The sequence below is a fragment of the Actinia tenebrosa genome, unplaced genomic scaffold (genome assembly GCF_029948245.1).
Source record: "Actinia tenebrosa isolate PJP-AT-01 unplaced genomic scaffold, QUT_ActTen_1.0 PGA_scaffold6__47_contigs__length_16458017, whole genome shotgun sequence".
NCBI classification, from domain to species: domain Eukaryota; kingdom Metazoa; phylum Cnidaria; class Anthozoa; order Actiniaria; family Actiniidae; genus Actinia; species Actinia tenebrosa.
The window spans coordinates 10,813,644-10,833,431 of record NW_028292583.1 but is presented as its reverse complement, the minus strand read 5'-3'; the positions used below and the strand labels follow the sequence as shown (position 1 = coordinate 10,833,431).

The following is a 19,788-nucleotide window of genomic DNA, read 5'->3' as shown; positions in this document are numbered from 1 at the left end:
CAAGCTTTGTATTTGACGGCCTTAGCAAGATCAAATAGCGATTGTTTCTCAAGAGATTTCGACCATCTCTCAAGAGAAAAATGCTTTTCAAGAACAGAGAATCTTCGCACTCGCACGCAGCCGCCGCCAGAGCACCATACCTTCATTTAATTAAGAATGTAGTTTACTATTGCGGCTGTAATTGATAGAAACCATACAATTGTTCCTGTCAAAATGTTAAAAAAAAGAATAAGAAAAAGAAAAAAAAAACCGGCTGCTCAGCTCGACGATTAGCTTGCCTACTGAGCAGCTATTACCTGAATCTTGGCTATAAACATTAATGTTGTAAAGCATAATTTGATATATATATATATATATATATATATATTTTTTTTAATCAAACTCATAAATAATTCATGAGGAAAACACAATAGAAATCACGACCATGAAGGAGGTTTTATATCTGATATAGATTCGTCTTCATTTGCATAAACTTAAACTTGGATTTTCTTGGCCAGATTCACTTCAATTTTGAAAATTTTAGTGAAACACAAAGGAACTAACCTAGACGTTTGATAAGCAATCTACAGTATGAGTGGCCGTGTTGTATTCGATATACAATCACTCGGCTACGCCTCGTGTTTGTATATCGGATACAACACGGCCACTCATTCTGAAAAAAACGTCTGTCTGATGAGTGCGTAAGCACGAAACTCGGAGTTACAGTGAACATGTCTCGTCTTTAATCCAATCTTTACTATATATCTGTTGCTCTGCATCCCTACGCATCGAGCACTGTTTCACCAGTATAGACCACATTACATACTTTGTTATATATATATATATATATACAGCCATTTGCAAAAATTATGGCCGTTTCAAATATAAATACAACTATATCGAAAGTATATCAGACAGGGCGGGATATCATTCTTGATATTTTTTTCCAGAAAGCCCTAATGATAGACAACTTGAAAAATATATAGTGGAAGATATCCCATAATACTTGATATGCTTTCGATATACTCGTATATGTATTGGAAGCGGCCATAGTTTTTGCAAATGGCTGTATATATATATATATATATATATATATATATATATATATATATATATAATATTTTATTATTATTGGTAAAAATATACTTGTTGTTACTGTCAAACAGTTTATTCTAGGCGAATGAATAGGAAAGGAAACAGGTTTGTTAGCCACTGACTTCTCTTAATGAAACAAGGACGATTTTTGGCTTTTTCATTTAGAATCAAGTTAAATCAATCAATTCTGAAACCCCATATAAAAACAAGCAAAAACAGCAACAAAAGAGAAGGGAAAAAAAGCAGAGTAGGCAGTGTTGATGCGGATCAAATGTGTGACGTTATCGGGAAAGGGGCTTAAATGAAATAGTACGAAAGCAACTGCACGCACTTTAGTCACTAGTTATTATTAATTTTGACAAGAGATAAAGACAAAAAATACAAAACATAAAGGTTGTTTGTTTAGTTCATATAATTCAAGAAAGGTACAAGTGATCGACGTTCACGTGCCACGCTTCTCAACTAATTCAGTTTGTTTATTCAATCATAATGTCCTCTAACTTATTCCATTAATTTTGAGAAAGTACGAAAATGAGTTTGTTTTTTCTACGAATAACGTGGAACTAATTGAAATTTGGGAGGATTTTGAGCAAGTATATTCAACAAAAACAAAGAAAAGAGAAAAATAAAAAAACCCTGCGTTTGATGGGGTCTAAAGGTTTTTTTTCTAACTTAGAATTCGTACGCTCAAGTCCTTACTCTCTAAAACATTCCAGTACAAAAGAATAAGTCAATAATATATAGCTGGAGTATAGTTTACAGTCATCAAACTAATGTTGTTTACGATTAAAATGTTCATTCTGGGTGATCCAAGAAAGTTTTTGAGTATTTATAAAGCAGGCGCTTTGATTCTGAATCCGAAATTAGACCGCCGTATGCTACATAGAAGAGTCGATTAATCGCGAGGAAGTATTTGCGTTCCAAAGCTGATACTTTCAGGAAAAGAATTACAATAAACAAGCTTTCAGATCATATAGTTTTAGTGAAAATAAAATATATACCAGGTGATGATTTAGGGCATTCAACTTAGGCTAAAATTTGCTTCGCGTCGTAGCTGCTTGAAATGCCATCGAAAAAAAATCCCAAAAAGCGAGAACAAAATATTTTCCCAAAAATATTATTTATCCCTTTTGGAGTCTGATAGTTAGTTAAAATGTTGAAAAAGTATCAGATTGATAGGAGTATTTTTGAACGAGTGAGGCCTTCTTAAATATGGGTAATATTTTGGGCTGTTCACACCGGTCCAGAGCGAACCGGAAGTCGAGTTTTAGATTTTCGTAAAATTCGCCAAAATAAAAAAGCGCTCGAAGTTTTAAACTGGATTTTTTAAAAGAGCTTACCAAAGGTTGTCTTCTGACAAAATATGAGAAATTTGAAAATTCCTTCGCTGTCCCGCCATTCTCGACCGTTACGGACAGCCACTCTTAAGAACATCTTTGGTTATATAAATGAAATAACAAGTCAAATGATAAGATAAATGACATGGTTTTTCCTACAGTGTGATTTTAATTTTGGGGTTGAGCAGGTTTCAAATATAATGCATTGCAAATTATATTTGGCCCATTTTCTGATTGCAGAAATGATTGCAGAGGGCACTGACTGCAACATTTGGGTGGGGTAAAGGGCTATAAAACTACCATAGGTGTTTCTACTTATATTTTCAACAAATATTCGGGGACCATTTCTTTTGCATTCCTTTTAGAGACTTTTTTGAACTATCGCAAAGAATATACAATAAAACACTAATACCAGTAAATAGTTTAAATGAATCGTATCTTTGTTTTACAACAAATTACAAAATACATGTCTGAGTACAAAAATAAACATCTATCAATTGCCATTATCAAAATTACATACAACTTTATAGTGGCTATCCTTAAATAATGTTTCCATACTCCAAATTTTAGGTTAATACTCCTGCAGATTGTATAAAAATATGTAGACCATGAATTAATTCTTTAGGCAATAAAAAATGCCTCCATCACACAAAAACAAATGCATTTGAAAGAAAAATACAGTATTAACTGCATAGCATACAAAGTGGATAAAGTCCCAAATTAGTAGTAATAATCATAATTGTTATCGTATCCGAATGTCCAAAATTGATTCCTTCTACTAGAATATGACATACCGGTAGTACATTATTACAAAATAGACTTTCAGCTTAGGCATGGTGTTTTCCCATCTCAGACTATGTCTGTTTCTTGGGGGAAACCCCAAGTTTCACCAATAGAAAAAGAAATCATTCTCAGGACACAATGTGAAGTAGGAAAACACAGTGGTTGAGCTGAGGGTTTCATCAAAATAGAATTTTTTTATCAATTTTGAAATTATGAGTCGTGCATATGGCTCTATTAAGAGATTGAATATTGAAACAAATTACACACAGCATAAATAAGCAATATGCACAGACTAGTGCAATCATTTTCAAGCAATCCAGGTTTCCCAATTTGATTTTTTACTCCAACTAATATTATTTTGGATATATTGAAGATTTATTGAATGACATCATCTTCGAATGCATGCATTCATTTCTTTTGCATAAAAACTTTTTCCTAATAAAAAAGTGAGGTTGACTAGGGGTATGGCAATGCTTAATTAGTGTCAGACATGTTAATGGAGTACATACCATATATCTCTGAAAAACTTTGTAACAAATTGCACAAATTAGTAAGTTTAGTAGACCAAAGACCTACACAACTATGCACTTATTTGTACAACTTTGTTACTTTTTCAAGGATTTATGGTATGCACTCATGCATATTCTGAATAATACGAATGTTCCATGTGCATAATTCTAGTAATCTGCCTGTGATAAGCATATTGCAATCACTCTTATTCTAGCTAATTATCTTAAAGCTACTAAATATATTGTGTTTCAATGTATGATATTCATGGCCCTCGAAACAGTTTTTTAGTGTACGAGATAATTATTATTTTTGTGAGCCATGTAAAATCTTGAAGCAGCAAATTATCAATTACTTTTTAAAAAGTTACAGTGCGCACACACAAGTGTGATTTTCTTCATGCTAATTAACACCCAGTGCAACTACGGATGTGGATTTACATTTTTATACTCTAGCTACTTGCTGCTGCTAAATATGCTATTCTGAAGCATTAATATGAATTGATTGTAGTATAAAATATATACATTTTGATTGTATTTATGGCTATTGCTATCAAAATATACTATTTATTTAAAAAGGACATAAAAAACAGCTTTTCAAAAAATTCAGATGAACATTGTTGCTATCAAAAAAACAAAACATAGTTATTAAATGCTTTCTTCTTGTGCCAGGGATTCTCTTTTGGCAACATATTGCAAATTTTTTTAAAAAAAAGTTGCCTGAACTCTGAGAAAAATTAATATTTGAAAAAATAATATGGATAACATCAAATCTTCCATAACCTTCTTCTCAGATTAGAGTTTGGGCATATGTATTATTTGGGTATCAAATTCTTAGAAATTTGTCCCATTAAGTTGGAATTTCAAAATCCATAAATGTTGTTTCGATAGCAGCTTGTCAAGCACAAGTTCATTTAAAGTCAGAATGAAATCTAGTCATAGGGCTTTTCAACCTATGAGAATTTGTACAACCAAATATATGTGCAGGAGTTCCTTATTTTGAAGCAATTAAAATTTACACAAAATCTGACTTCTCGTCCCCTCGATTTATTTAACCCTCATAAATGAAAGCCACCTTAACTGATAAAGCATGAAAACTGATCACAAGCTTTAACCAATACGAAGATCATCTGCATTGTCTAACCCATGTTGATTGTTAATGAAGTGATTGGATTCCATGGCATTGAATGCTGGTTCATTATTAACCAACATTTTCAGATATCAATATCAAGCTTGTGATGTCATTTTTGAATTATCCACTCTTGATTGTGGTGGTGCAGCCCTGCAATAGCATTTTAAAAAGGTCAATTAGAGTTTAAATAAAAACTATGACAATGTGATGGCTGTTGACTTGATAGTTCATACTTTTTCAACAGACCAAAATTTAATAGTGCAGCAGAGATGGAAACATTGAAAATTAAGTTGCTTGGAAACTCTGCATTTGGACAAATGCTGTCATGTTGTAAAAATTTAATAGTGCAGCAAAGATGAAACATTGACATTGAAAATAAAGTTGCTTGGACACTCTGTAGTTGGCCAAATGGTGTCACATTGTGAAAAATGTAGTAATGCAGCAAAGATGAAACATTGACATTGAAAATTGAGTTGCTTGGACACTCTGTAGTTGGCCAAATGCTGTCACATTGTGAAAAATTTAATAGTGCAGCAGAGATGGAAACATTGACATTGAAAATTGAGTTGCTTGGACACATTGTCACATTGTACAAAATTTAATAGTGCAGCATAATTAGATGAAACACTGATTTTTTTTGGAGCAGTTACCATTGCATACAATAGTTGAAGATTGGATGTTATTTACCTACCATTGTGCAGGAACAGCGAATACTGTTGGTCTTCCAATAAAGCCTTGTCCAGGATAAGCCTGTATCCATTGATCAGAAGGATAAGCACCAGGAGGAATCTGAGCATACTGTGCTGTTTGGTATTGGCCTTGGTTTTCAAAAACATGTCCTTTGGTAAGGGTACTGACAGGAGGAAGGACATAGCCACCAGGAGCTGTGTTTGCTGCAGGAGGTGACATAGCTTGACTTGAGGCTGGATTTCCTGTTAAAATACAAAAAGGAATCATGAATATAGAAACGCAACTTTACGCAAACTGTATACAAGGCATTCTGATGGAAGCTAAGCCATTTGGATGGATTCTAGCGGAATTAGTCAAGATTGATTGAAGGCTGATCATAAGCAAGATATTATTGGCACATACAGTACCCTGCCCATATCAATAAAAAAATTCAAAAGTAAAAAATCTTTGTCACTTTTCAATAAATATTGTAATGTCATACCCGAGATTGATTGAGTGGGAATGCTTTGTCCAGTAGTTGAAGTAGTGTATGTGCTATAGTTCTGCCCATTGTACTGGTTGTACATTTGAGAACTGTGTAATTGCATGGATGCTGTAGATGATGGTACAGCAATATATGTTGGGCTTGGAGCACTCATGGGAGGTAATGATTTCATGACTTCATATTGAGGTAGTTGACCTTGTCCTACTTGGATGGTAGAGACACCAATAGTTGGATGCATTCCAAGGTTATTCTCTGACACTGGCTTCAGTTCTGTCAGCTCCTTCTTTATTTGAACACTCTGCAATTACATAAAAAGTTTATGGCTTGGATTACTTATTATAGGACTATTTACATTGAGTTGACTGTCAAGTGACCCTATGTCTATTAATATAAATTTCTTTTTTTGTTCTAAGGGGATGTCAAAAAGTAAAGGAAATGAAGATGGACCAATAGAGAAAGAAAAGTACTAGGGAACAAAGAAAACAGCATCACAGCCTCAACTACAGAAAATGTTTAAGCTAATCACTTACTATGAAATAATACAGTTCAAATAAAGATTCAATGGTAAGGCATTCATTTGTTCATTCATTCAATTAATCATTTACTGTTAGGTCCTTAGGTACTATGCTTATCAGTCGAGTTTAGTGTGACAGAAGTTTTGGTGCAACATTACTAATAAACACATGCTTTATCTATTGCGGATGACATCAGTATCGTGCTACTGAACATCTTCGATGCTGTCCCTGACAACCTGCACATGTCACTGACAACACTTTAAAAAAAACTTGTTGCTCTAAACTCAACTAAAAAGCATAATATAATAGCAATGAGACACACAGGCTAGGTACCATGAGGTGCCTGGGTTATTCATGGTATTAAATAGTTTGTACCTACCTCATTAGATGGTGGATAGTGGACTTGAGTATGATCAGCTTCAACAGGTGTTAACTGTGGATGACCGGTTCCAGGACTGATCACAGTATGCATCTGTTGATAACCATTTGGCATAGATATGTATGATGTCTGCATTTGTTGATTGGATGGTGATGAAGCAGGGCTTCCTGGGCCACCTTTACCATCTTTTCTCCACTTTGCACGACGATTGGAATACCATACCTAAAATTACCATAATACCAGCAACATTAGTAAAGCTAGGTTTCTTCTTACTTATACATGTAGTTGTCTGTGAATTGCAATTTCTTCCATTGTTTTGAAGGATGTTGATATAGAATGCCAATACACAAACACAATTAAATGCATAGGTTTCTGAGAAACAGGAAAACTATCTCTTTTTATTTATCTTAATTTTTTTTAGAAAATGAAAATCCATCAACGTTCAAAAAGATACTGTTTCATTCACAGCATAGTTTAAAATAAAATAATATGGCAAAATAAACTCAAAATAATATTTCTTATGCAATTGTCACCTTATTCAATATAATCCCTTTTTAGCTGTATCACTTGATCAAGTATCAATAACAAATATTATATTAACACATGGGGTCATGGTTTAAAATAATTACTAATGTGTTATTATATTGGTTAAATTAGATTAAAATTGTCATGAAACATTGATTTATTAATTAGAATACAACCACAATATAATATGACAGAAGTAAAATTCATTACTGCAAGGCTGGAACATTTTGCCAAAATAACAGTGTGGCCAACAACCAACTCACAAATAACAAATGTTAATCTTAGTTGTTATCAGTTAGCTTTGTGTTAGTTTCTGCACACACACAATGAGGTTAATGACTGATTCATTAACTGGAAATTAGTACAAACCAGTTAGACAGGTTTCCAGCATTACCAGTAATGAACTACCTGGATTCTTGCCTCAGAGAGATTGACTTGCTGTGCCAATTCTTCTCGTGTGAAGACGTCTGGATAGTGGGTCTTTTCAAAGACTCTTTCTAATTTATCAATTTGGTCATCAGTAAATGTTGTACGTTGGCGCCGACTCATCTTGTTCTTCAGGTGTGCTGGGGAGTTGGGATCATGGTGGCCTTCATCATCTGAGTGGCTTCCTATATATTAAAAAAAAAGTATCTCATTAATGAAATATTAACAAATTTGACTGAGCCATTCAAATCTGCAACAGAATATTTTAATGCAGAAATACATCACATTTACTGCTATTTTCAATACAGGAACTGAGAAGTTGTGTGTTGCCCATTGGAATTTGGTTTTTTAACTGCTACCAATCAAAAAATATGAAAGCTTGCAAGTACTGAGTTCGCAAAATATCGAAAATTGCCAATATAAAAATTAGAACAAGTCTGGATGTATATGACTTGTGTAGAAAGAGCTATACTTTAAACTGTTATTTTCCTCTGTTCACTATACAAAATTCTAAATGACATTTCTAATCTCTCTGGAACTTTTTAAACTACTGTACTTTGGTTATCCAAGACATAAACTGTCCTACCTAAATTATACAAGTATTAAGTGTAATTCCCTCAAGAACATGCATCATGGTTCGCTGAAATCCACACCTATCTCATTATATAAACTAGAATGATAAGAACAATGCTGTTCCAAAGGTTATCTGATTGAAACTTAATCTGTTTTTCAAACAACCTGTTAAAAACTTTTGATTTATTTAAGATTTTAAAATCCAATTTCAAATTGAACTATTTGCACAACCATCAATATATCAAAATTATTTATGTAATAAATTATATAGAAAAATCATTGTTTTGACCCTCACCAGCAAACATGGTTTGGCAACAGGGTTACAAGTACATTATAGTTTGATTACACCTGTATTGAATTTCAGTGTGCTCCAAAATTGAAAAGCATTGGAAATCTCTTGATTTTTGCTGTTGAAATTGTATCTTTTCCATATCCTTTCAATTATTAAAAGGTTTTAACCAATTTAAAATATATATAGGATAGCCAACTAAGCAGAAGTTTTGAAACTGCAACAAAAGAATTTTGATTTACATATACACATTTATATTCATACTAAGGAAGCCAGTTAACAGCAGAGATGCCATTAAACTGCAACATTTTGACACATACTATTTTACATAAAAATTTAATGGTGAATGTATTTCCACGAGAAGTGGAATTACGTTTTTTTTGGAGAAATTTAAAATCATAGCCATTGTGTTTTCTAAATTCAGCAACCAGTAAATGAATTCCGAAGTAAATTCATAATATTTACATAAATAAACAGTCAAGATAGTGGCACAGCACAGCACGTGGCTTCAAATACCATGGTCGCTCCATTTAAAACCAGAGCAACAGGTCATACTGCGGTAACTAAAACCTCTAAACTCTACACCGTAAAAAATAAAATTGCTTAAACTACTACAAGAGTTTGCTAGTTATATTAGAAACGTCCCTGGAGAATAGTGCTTAGTAGAATAAAAATAAAATGCATATAAAGTAAGAAAAGGAGTTCGTCAAAAATACAGGTACAGTGGTAAATAAATCCACGTCGTTTTCATCTAACCCCATCTAACCATTAAACGCTTTAACTTGTAAGGCAACAACTGTAAATTTAGTTGAATTTTCGAGTCTGAACAGTAGTTGAATAAAAATATACCACAGGCAAAGGTGCAAAGATATTATTTTACTCTATGTTATACGCAAGACAAGTTTCTCTACTGCTTCTCGCATAACATAGATAAAGATAGAACAACAGCGAATGATCTTTTTAAAGTTGGGCAAATTTGGCGCGCAACAAAAGTATTTAAAAACTGTCAATTTTTTCTTCGTTGTTAAGGTTGAAAAGTTTTCTTACCTGTACTGTCGTTGCTTTCCACAGAATGTTTGCGTTTACTTGGTGAAGTTAACTGGCTGTGCTGCATCGGAATCCCCAAAAGCCCACTGATCGAGTAAGATGATCGCGGTACGTTCATTACCTGTTGGTATTCACGCTCGCTTTTCGAAGCCATATCGAGCTGCGAGTTGTCGTTGGATGAGGATTTTGGGTTGTTATTTTTGTCTGGGCTATTTATGCGGTTCCTGACGATCCTATTTATGGAGCTAACGCTAGGAACATTGTCGGGACTGCAAACATTTTCACTGAGAAGTCTATCTCGAATCTCCCATGCGAACATAGTCGGGTTTGACATTTTGTATTCTGCTATCTTGTTCACTACGCCTGGGGTTGCAACTTTTGGTTTACTTCCTCCAATAACACCAGGCTTAATTGATCCCGTCTCGTAAAAACGGCAAAGTATCTTACTAACGCAGCCATGGGAAACCCGTAATTGGCGGGAAATATCACATGGACGAACTCCGCTCTGGGCCAGGTCCACAATCCTCTGGCGAACTCCATCGGGAAGCGGCCTACCGTTGACAAAAGCACCTCCAAGTTGGTTTACTCCACCATGACCTAGAGGTAAGGAATCAAATTTGTAAGAAGGTAACTATTGCAAGACGCCATAAGTAGCTGGAGCTTGACTACCCACCTTGTTTACTATGGGACATTCTAGCAGATGAGTGAACGCTCGTGTCTATGACTTTTGAAAAATCACTCAGGCGCTGCAAGGCTCAGTCAGGCGTTACTAAATACTCTGTCACCCCTGGTCGCCAGCCAAAACTGTGAAAGTCAAATAAAGAAGACAAATACTTTCAAATTTCTGGTACAGTTCACTGGAGCGTTAAGTCTTTAGTAAGTCTTGCTTTAGGATATTTCTTAAAAGTTTAACCAAATTCCTTCGTACCCAACGTATTGAGTAAACTTCTTAGTGACTACTGATCCCTTCTTCTGAAGCGCATTCTAATATCACGCCGAGAACCAACATAGAGTTTTGATTGACACTTCATTGGCTTCCGAAAAACTGATTGGTTGGAAACCACGAGCTATTGTTGTTTGTTTCCAAATAAGGTGAATAGTGACAAAAGACATGCCACTCAACAAGAGCTAATAAAGCAATTATCACCTCAGTGACCGTTTCTTCAGAACTTTGTGAAATCTCAAAATATTTTGATTCGGAAGAATTACGTCAGTTGAAGTTTTTTCATAAAGTATTGTTTATCGATTCCATCATCAGCTTTTTTCGTCCTTGCGTAATTTGCATTATAAAACTAAGCCTTCCATTGTCTCTTTTCATCAAAATTAGCTTCAAGTAGACAGAAAAAAGAGCAATGAAATCCTAAGAAACACAAGAGAGCCGATGAAAGAGCAAACAGAACCATCTGGGTGTGACTAAATCTTAACCACATCTGTGCACTCGACCGTACCTACCTACCCTAACTAAGCCACCAAATTTCCGTCCAACTAAACTTTCGTCAACTTTGCGTTGAATCTTTCAAAAAGCCGCAAAATAATACCCTCGAGAATGAAAAATTTGAATTTTAAGTCCCAATAGGAGGCTATTGAGAAAGGCTTTTATGATGCTGAGACTATAATCACTGCTAAACAAAGACTAGCAGCATATTTTGAGCCAACGGCTTAGTAACGAGACCCTAAAGTCTTTGTATTCGAAAACTAGTACAGATGGAACATTACATATTAGGCAAGAGTTAAGTAACCCGCAGGGATTAACTAGACCTTGCTGGAACACTTTCGCACGATTTGCAGCCAGGGAATCCCGTTAGTTTCTAGCGTTTGTATATTCGATGGGTAATAACGGTTAGTTGGTAACGGAGCTTTGCTCATGCTATCATTCGAAACGAATTATAGACGCGCTCCACTAAACCATAATGATTCACATCCAGCGGTTATTGTCTAGAATATCCACTGTTCTTTTGGATCCACAAAATGTGATCACGCTTTTCATTTTCGAATCTTCGCATTGTTTGCCATTAGTTATTAATTGAGTGATGGCATTTCAAGATTGCAAGCTAAAATAATAAACATTAATATCACTGGAGGCGTGATCAGAATACATAATCACTTAATGCGATCAAACGTTCTCGAACAATTTCTCATAAAGAGGGTTCTTAAGATCTTTGGTGGGATTCGACGATGAAGCTAAATCTTGGATTTATAAAAATATAATCATATATTAAAAGAAGAAGCGATTAATAGTATAGCGTCATTAGAAAGCTAACGAGCGCTGAGCAACTTTGCGTAGGAGTGCCAGAGTGAACGTACCAGAATACAATTTTTTGGTCGGCTGGACTCACGATATACTTACTGACTTCGCAGTTCAGCAAGAGTAGAGTCAGTATGTATTGCTATTAATAATCAAACATTGACCTTCGAACGGTTGTTTTGAGAAGATGCCGCATTCATTATGATTAATTAACTAATGTATGTATCATGGTAATAATAGCACTATGCTCTATTCAATACTTGTAAAATTTCAGATTTAGTAATTAATTTGTTGGAACTATGAGAAAACTTCTTTCAAGTAGCAAAAAGAAGCGCAAAAGAGTGGGACGCGTCTTTTGAAATCCTGCTTCCGTCCGACTTATGGAAGAGTCTTGTGATTTGCGGCTGTCATAGTTGTTTAACTGAAAAATAACAGTCGCTTGTAAATGGCAATTAAGTTTTATAATGATGAGCGTTGACTATAGTAGTCAATGTGGCTGGGTAACTAGACTTGATATGTGAAGGAATGCTTTAAACATACCCTCAGGCACTTTCCTTTTCAATTGTGCAATTCAAAAAGTTTGATCAACTTTTATAGCATTCCTAATTTTTTGACATTTAAACAAAATTTACAAATGTTCATACCAATCAACTCCAAACGGTTTAACAAAATCCTACATTTTTAGTTGGCGAATGTATTTTTGATGCGCGTTCATACCTCTTGTGCCTGTTGTTTAGCGTTGTTTGTTAGCCTCCTTCACGCACAACTGGAGTAATAACGTTATGTTTCGTTGAGATTAAATTTCTGTGTATTTTTTTGCCATTCAAGTGAGTAATCACTATTCAATGACCCAAATGATAACCAGTAAACCCAACTGTTTCCTCTTAAGAGGTGTAGAAATAAATGAATATAAAATACCTGCAGTTCTTTTGCTATTACTAACAAAAGAACCCTATGCAAATCGACTGGTGCTGTTTCTTTATCCTCCCACAACAATATATAGAGTCTAGCCCTGCTTCCATGAATATGTCACTGACAACTATTTGTGTTATGATATAAATCACCAATAACATGCAAAATTGAACCTTTTCTCTAACGGAACTATAAAGATGGACCCAAAGGTGCGAAAGCATTAAGAAATCATTGTTTTCTTTGGTAATTCTGTTTTACAATAGGTTTTCTTTTCGTATATGAAGGAGTTGGACAACGATTTTGTAAACATGAAGTTTTGCAGCCTAGTAATTAAATATTCCGGTTTCGATATAATCTTAGTGTCTTCTTGTCGTTCTAGTCACTTGCATGGCACTTTAATTGATTGTGTCTTCTCTTCTTCACTGTTCATTGTGGAAATGAGCAGTTACTTGATAAAATCAATAAATCAAATAAATATATAATATATTCAGATCACGAACTGATAAGAAACTACTTGTTCAAAAAACTACAATAGCTTTTGTTGAATCTTGTAGAAATACCAACTATTCGAGTAAGTCTTTTTCTTGTTTTGTGGCCATTTTGATACTAAAGTCCAATTTGCGTTCGTTCGCCATCTTTGCGCAACCGATTTCAACTGAGTCTCGAAGGACAGCAATCAGCCTTCACTACAACTTTAAGGTTTTTGAGTAAATACGTTTTCGTATCAAGTAGATAAGTTTGAAAATAGTGAGTAAATTCTTGGATTTTTCAAAGTAATAAGTATAGTCACAAGGATAACGAAACGTGACATTGGTAGTTTGCCGCAAATGCCTTCACGAACTCGATGTTAATTTTGAAACATAATGAAGAATCCAAGCATCTTTCTTTATGATTTCGTAATAAAATAGTTTTTACAAGAGTGATATAAAAGTCATCCCTCTAATTCCTACCATGTGCTTAGCAATACGTCCATGGAACCAACCACCTAAAAGCGCAACAATCTGAAGAATTTGCAGTGCGACAAACAACTTTGATTTATTCCTCTCAAAAAAAAAAAAAAAAAATTTACTTGTGCAGTAAAGTATATTTCACGAAATGTAATTAACTTTCCGCATTTAGATATTTGTTTTATTTCGTGATAGTGTAAGAAATATTATAAATGAGTAAAGTTCTTCTTCACTGGACGATTTTTCCTGCAGCAACTAAAAAAACAGGTTACATCTTGCCAACATGAAGGAAGGCTTTTAGCAACCAAGTATGATAACAGTTTCGCGCTCGATAATCATCGTCAAAAATTATGTACATTTAGAGTTTTTAACTCTTTTTCTTCCAAATTTCTAATACTGCTAGTTATGATGACATTCAGCTTGCTGTTCGATTAGCTATAGGTATACGACTTGCCAAATTGTGATGATGCTATGAAACTGAATTCCGTGCACAGCCTTCCACAACACCTTTTGAAGTTGACGTACATTCGCGAGCAGAACTTTTCAAAAACGTCTAGTTTTGTTTACCATGTACCTCACAATCCAGCGGTACAAGTATTTAAAGGCTCGAATGGTTGGTCTAAGCAGGTGCGTGAAAGCTTTACTCCAATGAGTTACACCGAAGCATTCAGCGTAGTAGAGGTTTATCGCTTTGCTTGGCTGTTCTAGTCTCTCACTCCAATGCGTGCTTTTTGAAGCAATCAACCATAAATCTTTAACACCATCTTCTTTGATTCGGATACTGGTTTCCTCGGAACGATACAGCTTAGCTCCCTAAGTGGTATCTAGTATTATCTGGACCAGTAAAAATGTTTAGTTCGGCAAATTGGTAAAAGATATCGAGGAAATCACAGCATTTGTGTTACGCGTCGCAGGCCAAACAAGTCAAGAGAAACGATATTTTCGTCTGATAAATATATGATTTGTTTGCAGTAGAATTATCGTACAATCAAAACCCATTTGGTTAAGGCATCAAGCGAAAATCAAACAAATCGACAAGAAAAGTGTGAAAGTTAACAAAGCAAGTCCAATCTGACAAATCCGTTACTAACTACCTATCTAGATCTGATCATCAAATTTAATTATTAGTAAAATATTTGATATTTGTTGTTGAAAAAAGGACAAATATTTAGATAGTCTTAGTAGATGAAAGTAAATCGATGAACCAGTTCAAATTAAGGTGATAAAAAGTTAAATACCTTTACACAGTACAAAAGTGCAGGAGTTTTTGTAACTTGCGCTTGTGTATGAGAGGTGGGCAATCTTAAGATTGAAGGAAGGGCTAAAGGGTTGCCATAAATAGTAAGTCCTACAGAGGAGGCATTGTTATGTAAATTAGGCCGTCATTATATCAAAGTTCATTTACTGACTAATGCATTGCCTGCAGCTATGTCCTAAGTCAAATCACAAAACCCAGCATGAATTAACACGATCGATGCGAAGAACGTTCTGAGAACTAGATCAACTCATTCATAAGCACTTCCCTTTTATACGACAAGTCTAAATGACCAAACTATTGCTAGAGTCTCCATCAAAATGAAGTTTTCGAGTTCTTAACGTTCAAAATTCTTTTCGTGCGAGACTGTGTTTTGGTATTCATCAGTTCAAGTGACTTTTTAATGTGCTTTTGAATACAATTTATTCATATTGACGCCCTTGATTTCAAGTTCCTCTTGTTTGATGATTGGCAATAAAATAACAACAAAGTGAAGGTAATATTAAAAAATGATAACAGAATGAGTGTAGTCTCCAAAAGTAAAAGTAACAAGTATAAAGTTTAGATAACTCAACCTATATAGGCTTTTTTTTTGCACATATTGCCACAAAAAGACATTAATAAATGCAATAATAAGTATAATTAATTGAAAATGTCTTTAGAATAACAAAAGAATATAATTCCAATATACTGAGACCTATTGCAATCACGACTCGGGCGGTGTTTAAGATGAATAAATAAGTGCTTTATCATTACTTCAAGAAATCAACAGTCCAATCGGAAAACTCCACTTAAAAAGTAGCGTCAAATTTTCACCCAAGTCTTGGACAAAGACAGTTCATATGACTGATACTCTGTTATGTAATAAAACCTAATGCCGTGTAGTTCGTCTAGATAACTTAGATCGTAAATTATTAAAAGGAGAAATACTTCAGTCAACTTTTTTCCCAACTCGGGAATGATTATATAAGGATAGCAGGATGGTGTTTTCCTGATGTTATTGGCGTGGGTGGACATACACACAACGGAGATGCACTTGAGAGTCAATTGCGGCTGCTCTAACGACGTCAATAACCTCACGTCAATTGAACAACAAGGAAAACCACTTCTAGAAATACGTGCCATCACAGAAAATAAAACAATCGCACATATACAGGATAGTGTTCGACTTGCATGTATCATTTATTCAGGTTTTTTTTTCAATGTATAGATCAAAATCACCAAATTATTGTTTATTTTTATTTATCTTTTTTTGGCGCATGAAATTTGCAGCATTTTGCCTGAGGTTGCGGGCATATTTCATTTAGAATCGCAATAGATTACATTTCTAGTATTTACCATCATTGTGGTATAGCTGCTTCTTTTTCTTTGGTTTGCTCATTTTTTAGAAACTTCAAATCTCGTCGTAAACTAAATGAAAATAAAATCCAATGGTCGTATCACGATGATTGCGCACCAAACCCCCCACTCCACCCCCCATCAGTGTTCAGTCAAGAGTCGCTCAACCAACTGTTCAACCACGAAGATTACAATAACTTCTATCTTTATTAAATCTACCATTCTAGTAAGCATTTATCCCTATCTTTGCTTCTGTGATATGCCTTTTCTTCTAATATCCAAATTTCTTCACTTTGTCGCGAAAACTGAAAGTAAATGGGCAGTCAGCCTCGAGCGACTCCACTTTGCCACACATCATTCTGCATAGTTATAAAAGCGGAGGTTATAAGAAAAGATCCCTTTAAAAAGATCCGCTTCAATGTCTTTGATAGACCACTAGAGCTTGTCTAGAGCTGCTATTGTGATTTTTTTCCCCTCTCAATATTTCGTCGTTCTTTTCCTCTACTGTTTCTAAAATTTACCAAAGTTTACTCGACTATGTTTAAATCATCAAAATACGCATTAAGCCATGCAAATTTGTCTTTATTATTCATTATTGTGTTGGATATCTTTTGCGCACTTGACAAACTAAATATTTATGACTTTCTCATAAAGTGTCGAAAATTGAGTTCATTTGAAAGAAATTATTAGTAAAAGTATCATTCCAATGACCACGAAAACGAGTCTAAAATTCCAACCACTCAACCCAAAAGCCGACGGGTCTGCATGGGATCTTTGTAAGACCCCTCGTCTGAAACAGGGCATAAAGCGGAATAATGGTTTGTTGAAGTGATTATATATCTTTCCAGTTATTCCTCCATGCAGCAGCTTTAACCATAACGTGCATGTGTTCAGTGTTCCCATGACGGTGTTAAATCCTATGCTGGTCGCTTTAATCTTTCTATTCTCCTGTAATTAGCCGTAAACAATACGACAGCTTAAGAGGATGAAGAAAAAAAGCTTGTAGTCGAACTTCTTTATCGTGGCTGGCTTGGTTCGCCTCACTAACAGTGCGGAGACAAAAAATCCTTTTCATCACGCAGTCTAACTTTTCTCGCATGATCAAGTCATTCTTACATGACTTTGTCTTAGCCGCTGATCAATTTTCGTTTAACGCTTCCAACGACAGTAATGAGTATAGCTTAATTAATGAAGCCAAGTGTGGGAATGCCATTACATGCAGACACTGACCTAAAAGTGCAATACAAATGAAAGGTTTACCCGTTGTTTAACAGCTTACCAAAGATTATTGAACAAAGATTTTCATGTGGAGATTGAGAATGGCATGGCACGTAAGGCAGACTAATAATGCAATATTCTTCCATTAGGAAGTCCTAAGGTTCACGAAATGGTTAAACTAAGATAATACCTGGTATTATTATATGGATTTATAAGTCTCTCATCAGCAAATCTCGTAGAATAATTGACTGTTTTATTTTTCTTTTGTCTCTTTTTCACTAGAAATGAAGCACCGAGTCTGAAGAGCTCATGCACGCTCATTTTGAAGTCGACCCTTTTTCCCTCTGCGTCTTTTAACTTTTAGATCAAAAGGAGTCTCTGAACAACGGAGTCGCTTTCTTTCGTTTCTCACATCTAAAGCACCCATAGAAAACTATCTGCTTTTCTTAAGCACAACATGGCTTGTTATATAGTCGGATTTTTTCTCCCTGTAGCTTTTAGTCTAGATTAATAAGGAGTCTCTGAGCAAGCAGTTCTTCAGTCTTTCTTTTCTTACATCTAGCACTAATGGTAGAACAAGCATGGCCTTTTTTCTCCCTGTAGCTTTTAGCATAGATAAGTTAAAAATAAGGAGTCTCTGAGCAAGCAGTGCTTTCTTTCTTTTCTTGCATCTAGCACTAATGGCAGAACACCAAAGGTCTTTCAAAATGCTTTTTTTATTGAGCCCGTTGCTTGTACTGTGATGTGCTATTATATAGCACTAGCACTAGAACAATGAACATCAGCATTCATGCTACATGAGTGTACTCTTAATACCATCTCGAGATTAATTCATACTCTTTAGATCTAATGGCATGGTCTAGAAGGGATAGGGTGTTTCCTATTTGCTTGTTCAGCTAACAACTGTCTTAGCTGTTACTATGGAGAATCATTTAAGGTCATAAAGTCATTTGTTTTGCATCGCATGGATGGTTTGAAAGCTCACAGGTGCATTTACATTACACAACTAGTAATGAGCTCCTGCTCCTGAAGTATTGACCAACCAGCTACCTCTATACATTTCGTTACATAAGCGAATTAAGTCAAGGATCCTAATAAGCAAGAAAAGTCAAGAGAAAATTCAACGTATTGACAGGGTCATTCTAATCTCATTGAGACCCAATAATCAAAGATCCTTAATACATGCTAATTTTATCTGATCATATATCAGCGTTTCATTGAAAAAAAAAACAACATTAAAATAAATCTTGATTTAAAAAAAAAAACTTGAGGGAATAAAGCAATTAACTTGTAGACAGGTCGTTTGTCAGTTGCACTCAGTTGTGCCTGAACATAGACGGACAAGAAATTTTGTGTGACTTCTTGAACCAGAACCCCATTTCTTTAGCTTCATTTATTTTCGATTTCCTACAACCAAGTTTAACGAAGACTGTTTCTTTTTCGATTTCTTAAGTTTTCTGATGAAAAACTTTCCTTAGCGGTGTCCGCCGCTTTAATCAGTACTACATTGAAAAGGTAAATTATCACCACCCATCATGGGACAAAGAGACTTTAGTGTTATGTTTTGCAGTATTTCGGTGACCAAAGTACAACAAAAAGTGATTTAACTAACTTAAACCTGAACTGCTCCTACTGGACTCCTTGATTCAAAGAAAAAGAAGCTTGATCAGCCGTGTAACCCCAAATTTCAGAGCATTTTAACAATACCCACCCATTTTGCCGCCACAAATAGACCGCATGTTACGATGCAATTATAGACAAACTTCATGAGAAATGCTGATCGAAGCAAGTGTTACTAGGATTGTTACATGACAGTATAGCGCAAAAAATTTTTCAGAAGTATTTTCAAGAAACTAGGAATGAACTGGTCAGTTACATTCAGGGTTCTTAAACTCTTGCCGAACGGGATGATAAGACAAGTTTTGTTAAAAGTCTATTCCACTGAAAATGTTTTAGTGTCTTAAAACTATCTTTGAAAAAATCCAGAATTTTCATCAAATAGACCAAACTGATCTTGCCACGCTGTTGCGTTTAAGTTTACCATTACAATTTGCACCATGTAGCAACACCTTAATTAAGCGTAAATTTGTTTTTAAAACCATGTGTATTCATA

General features: G+C 34.9%; 1 protein-coding gene and 1 long non-coding RNA gene across 4 annotated transcripts in view; one reads left to right on the top strand and one right to left on the bottom strand.

Annotated features, from left to right (window-relative positions):
• Window positions 1-6,554, top strand: part of LOC116291866 (uncharacterized) — a 67,570-nt gene extending 61,016 nt beyond the window's left edge. For both annotated transcript variants that reach the window (XR_004196617.2, XR_016121504.1), the window contains one exon: window positions 6,420-6,554. This is a non-coding gene — a long non-coding RNA (uncharacterized LOC116291866). The remainder of the gene's footprint in view (window positions 1-6,419) is intronic.
• LOC148906054 (paired box protein Pax-3-like) lies at window positions 2,827-15,208 on the bottom strand. 2 transcript variants are annotated; one of them, XM_089038704.1, is made up of 8 exons: window positions 15,103-15,208; window positions 10,434-10,564; window positions 9,761-10,357; window positions 7,834-8,036; window positions 6,901-7,122; window positions 6,004-6,304; window positions 5,524-5,764; window positions 2,827-4,982 (listed from the first exon to the last, which is right to left on the bottom strand). In XM_089038704.1, the coding sequence occupies exons 2-8, from the start codon at window positions 10,450-10,452 to the stop codon at window positions 4,928-4,930; spliced, it is 1,638 nt and encodes a 545-aa protein (XP_088894830.1). In that variant the 5' UTR covers window positions 10,453-10,564; window positions 15,103-15,208; the 3' UTR covers window positions 2,827-4,927. The 2 variants fall into 2 exon arrangements, with proteins under 2 accessions (XP_088894830.1, XP_088894831.1); XM_089038705.1 differs by having other exon boundaries at window positions 7,846-8,036.
• Window positions 15,209-19,788: the final 4,580 nt, after the last annotated feature.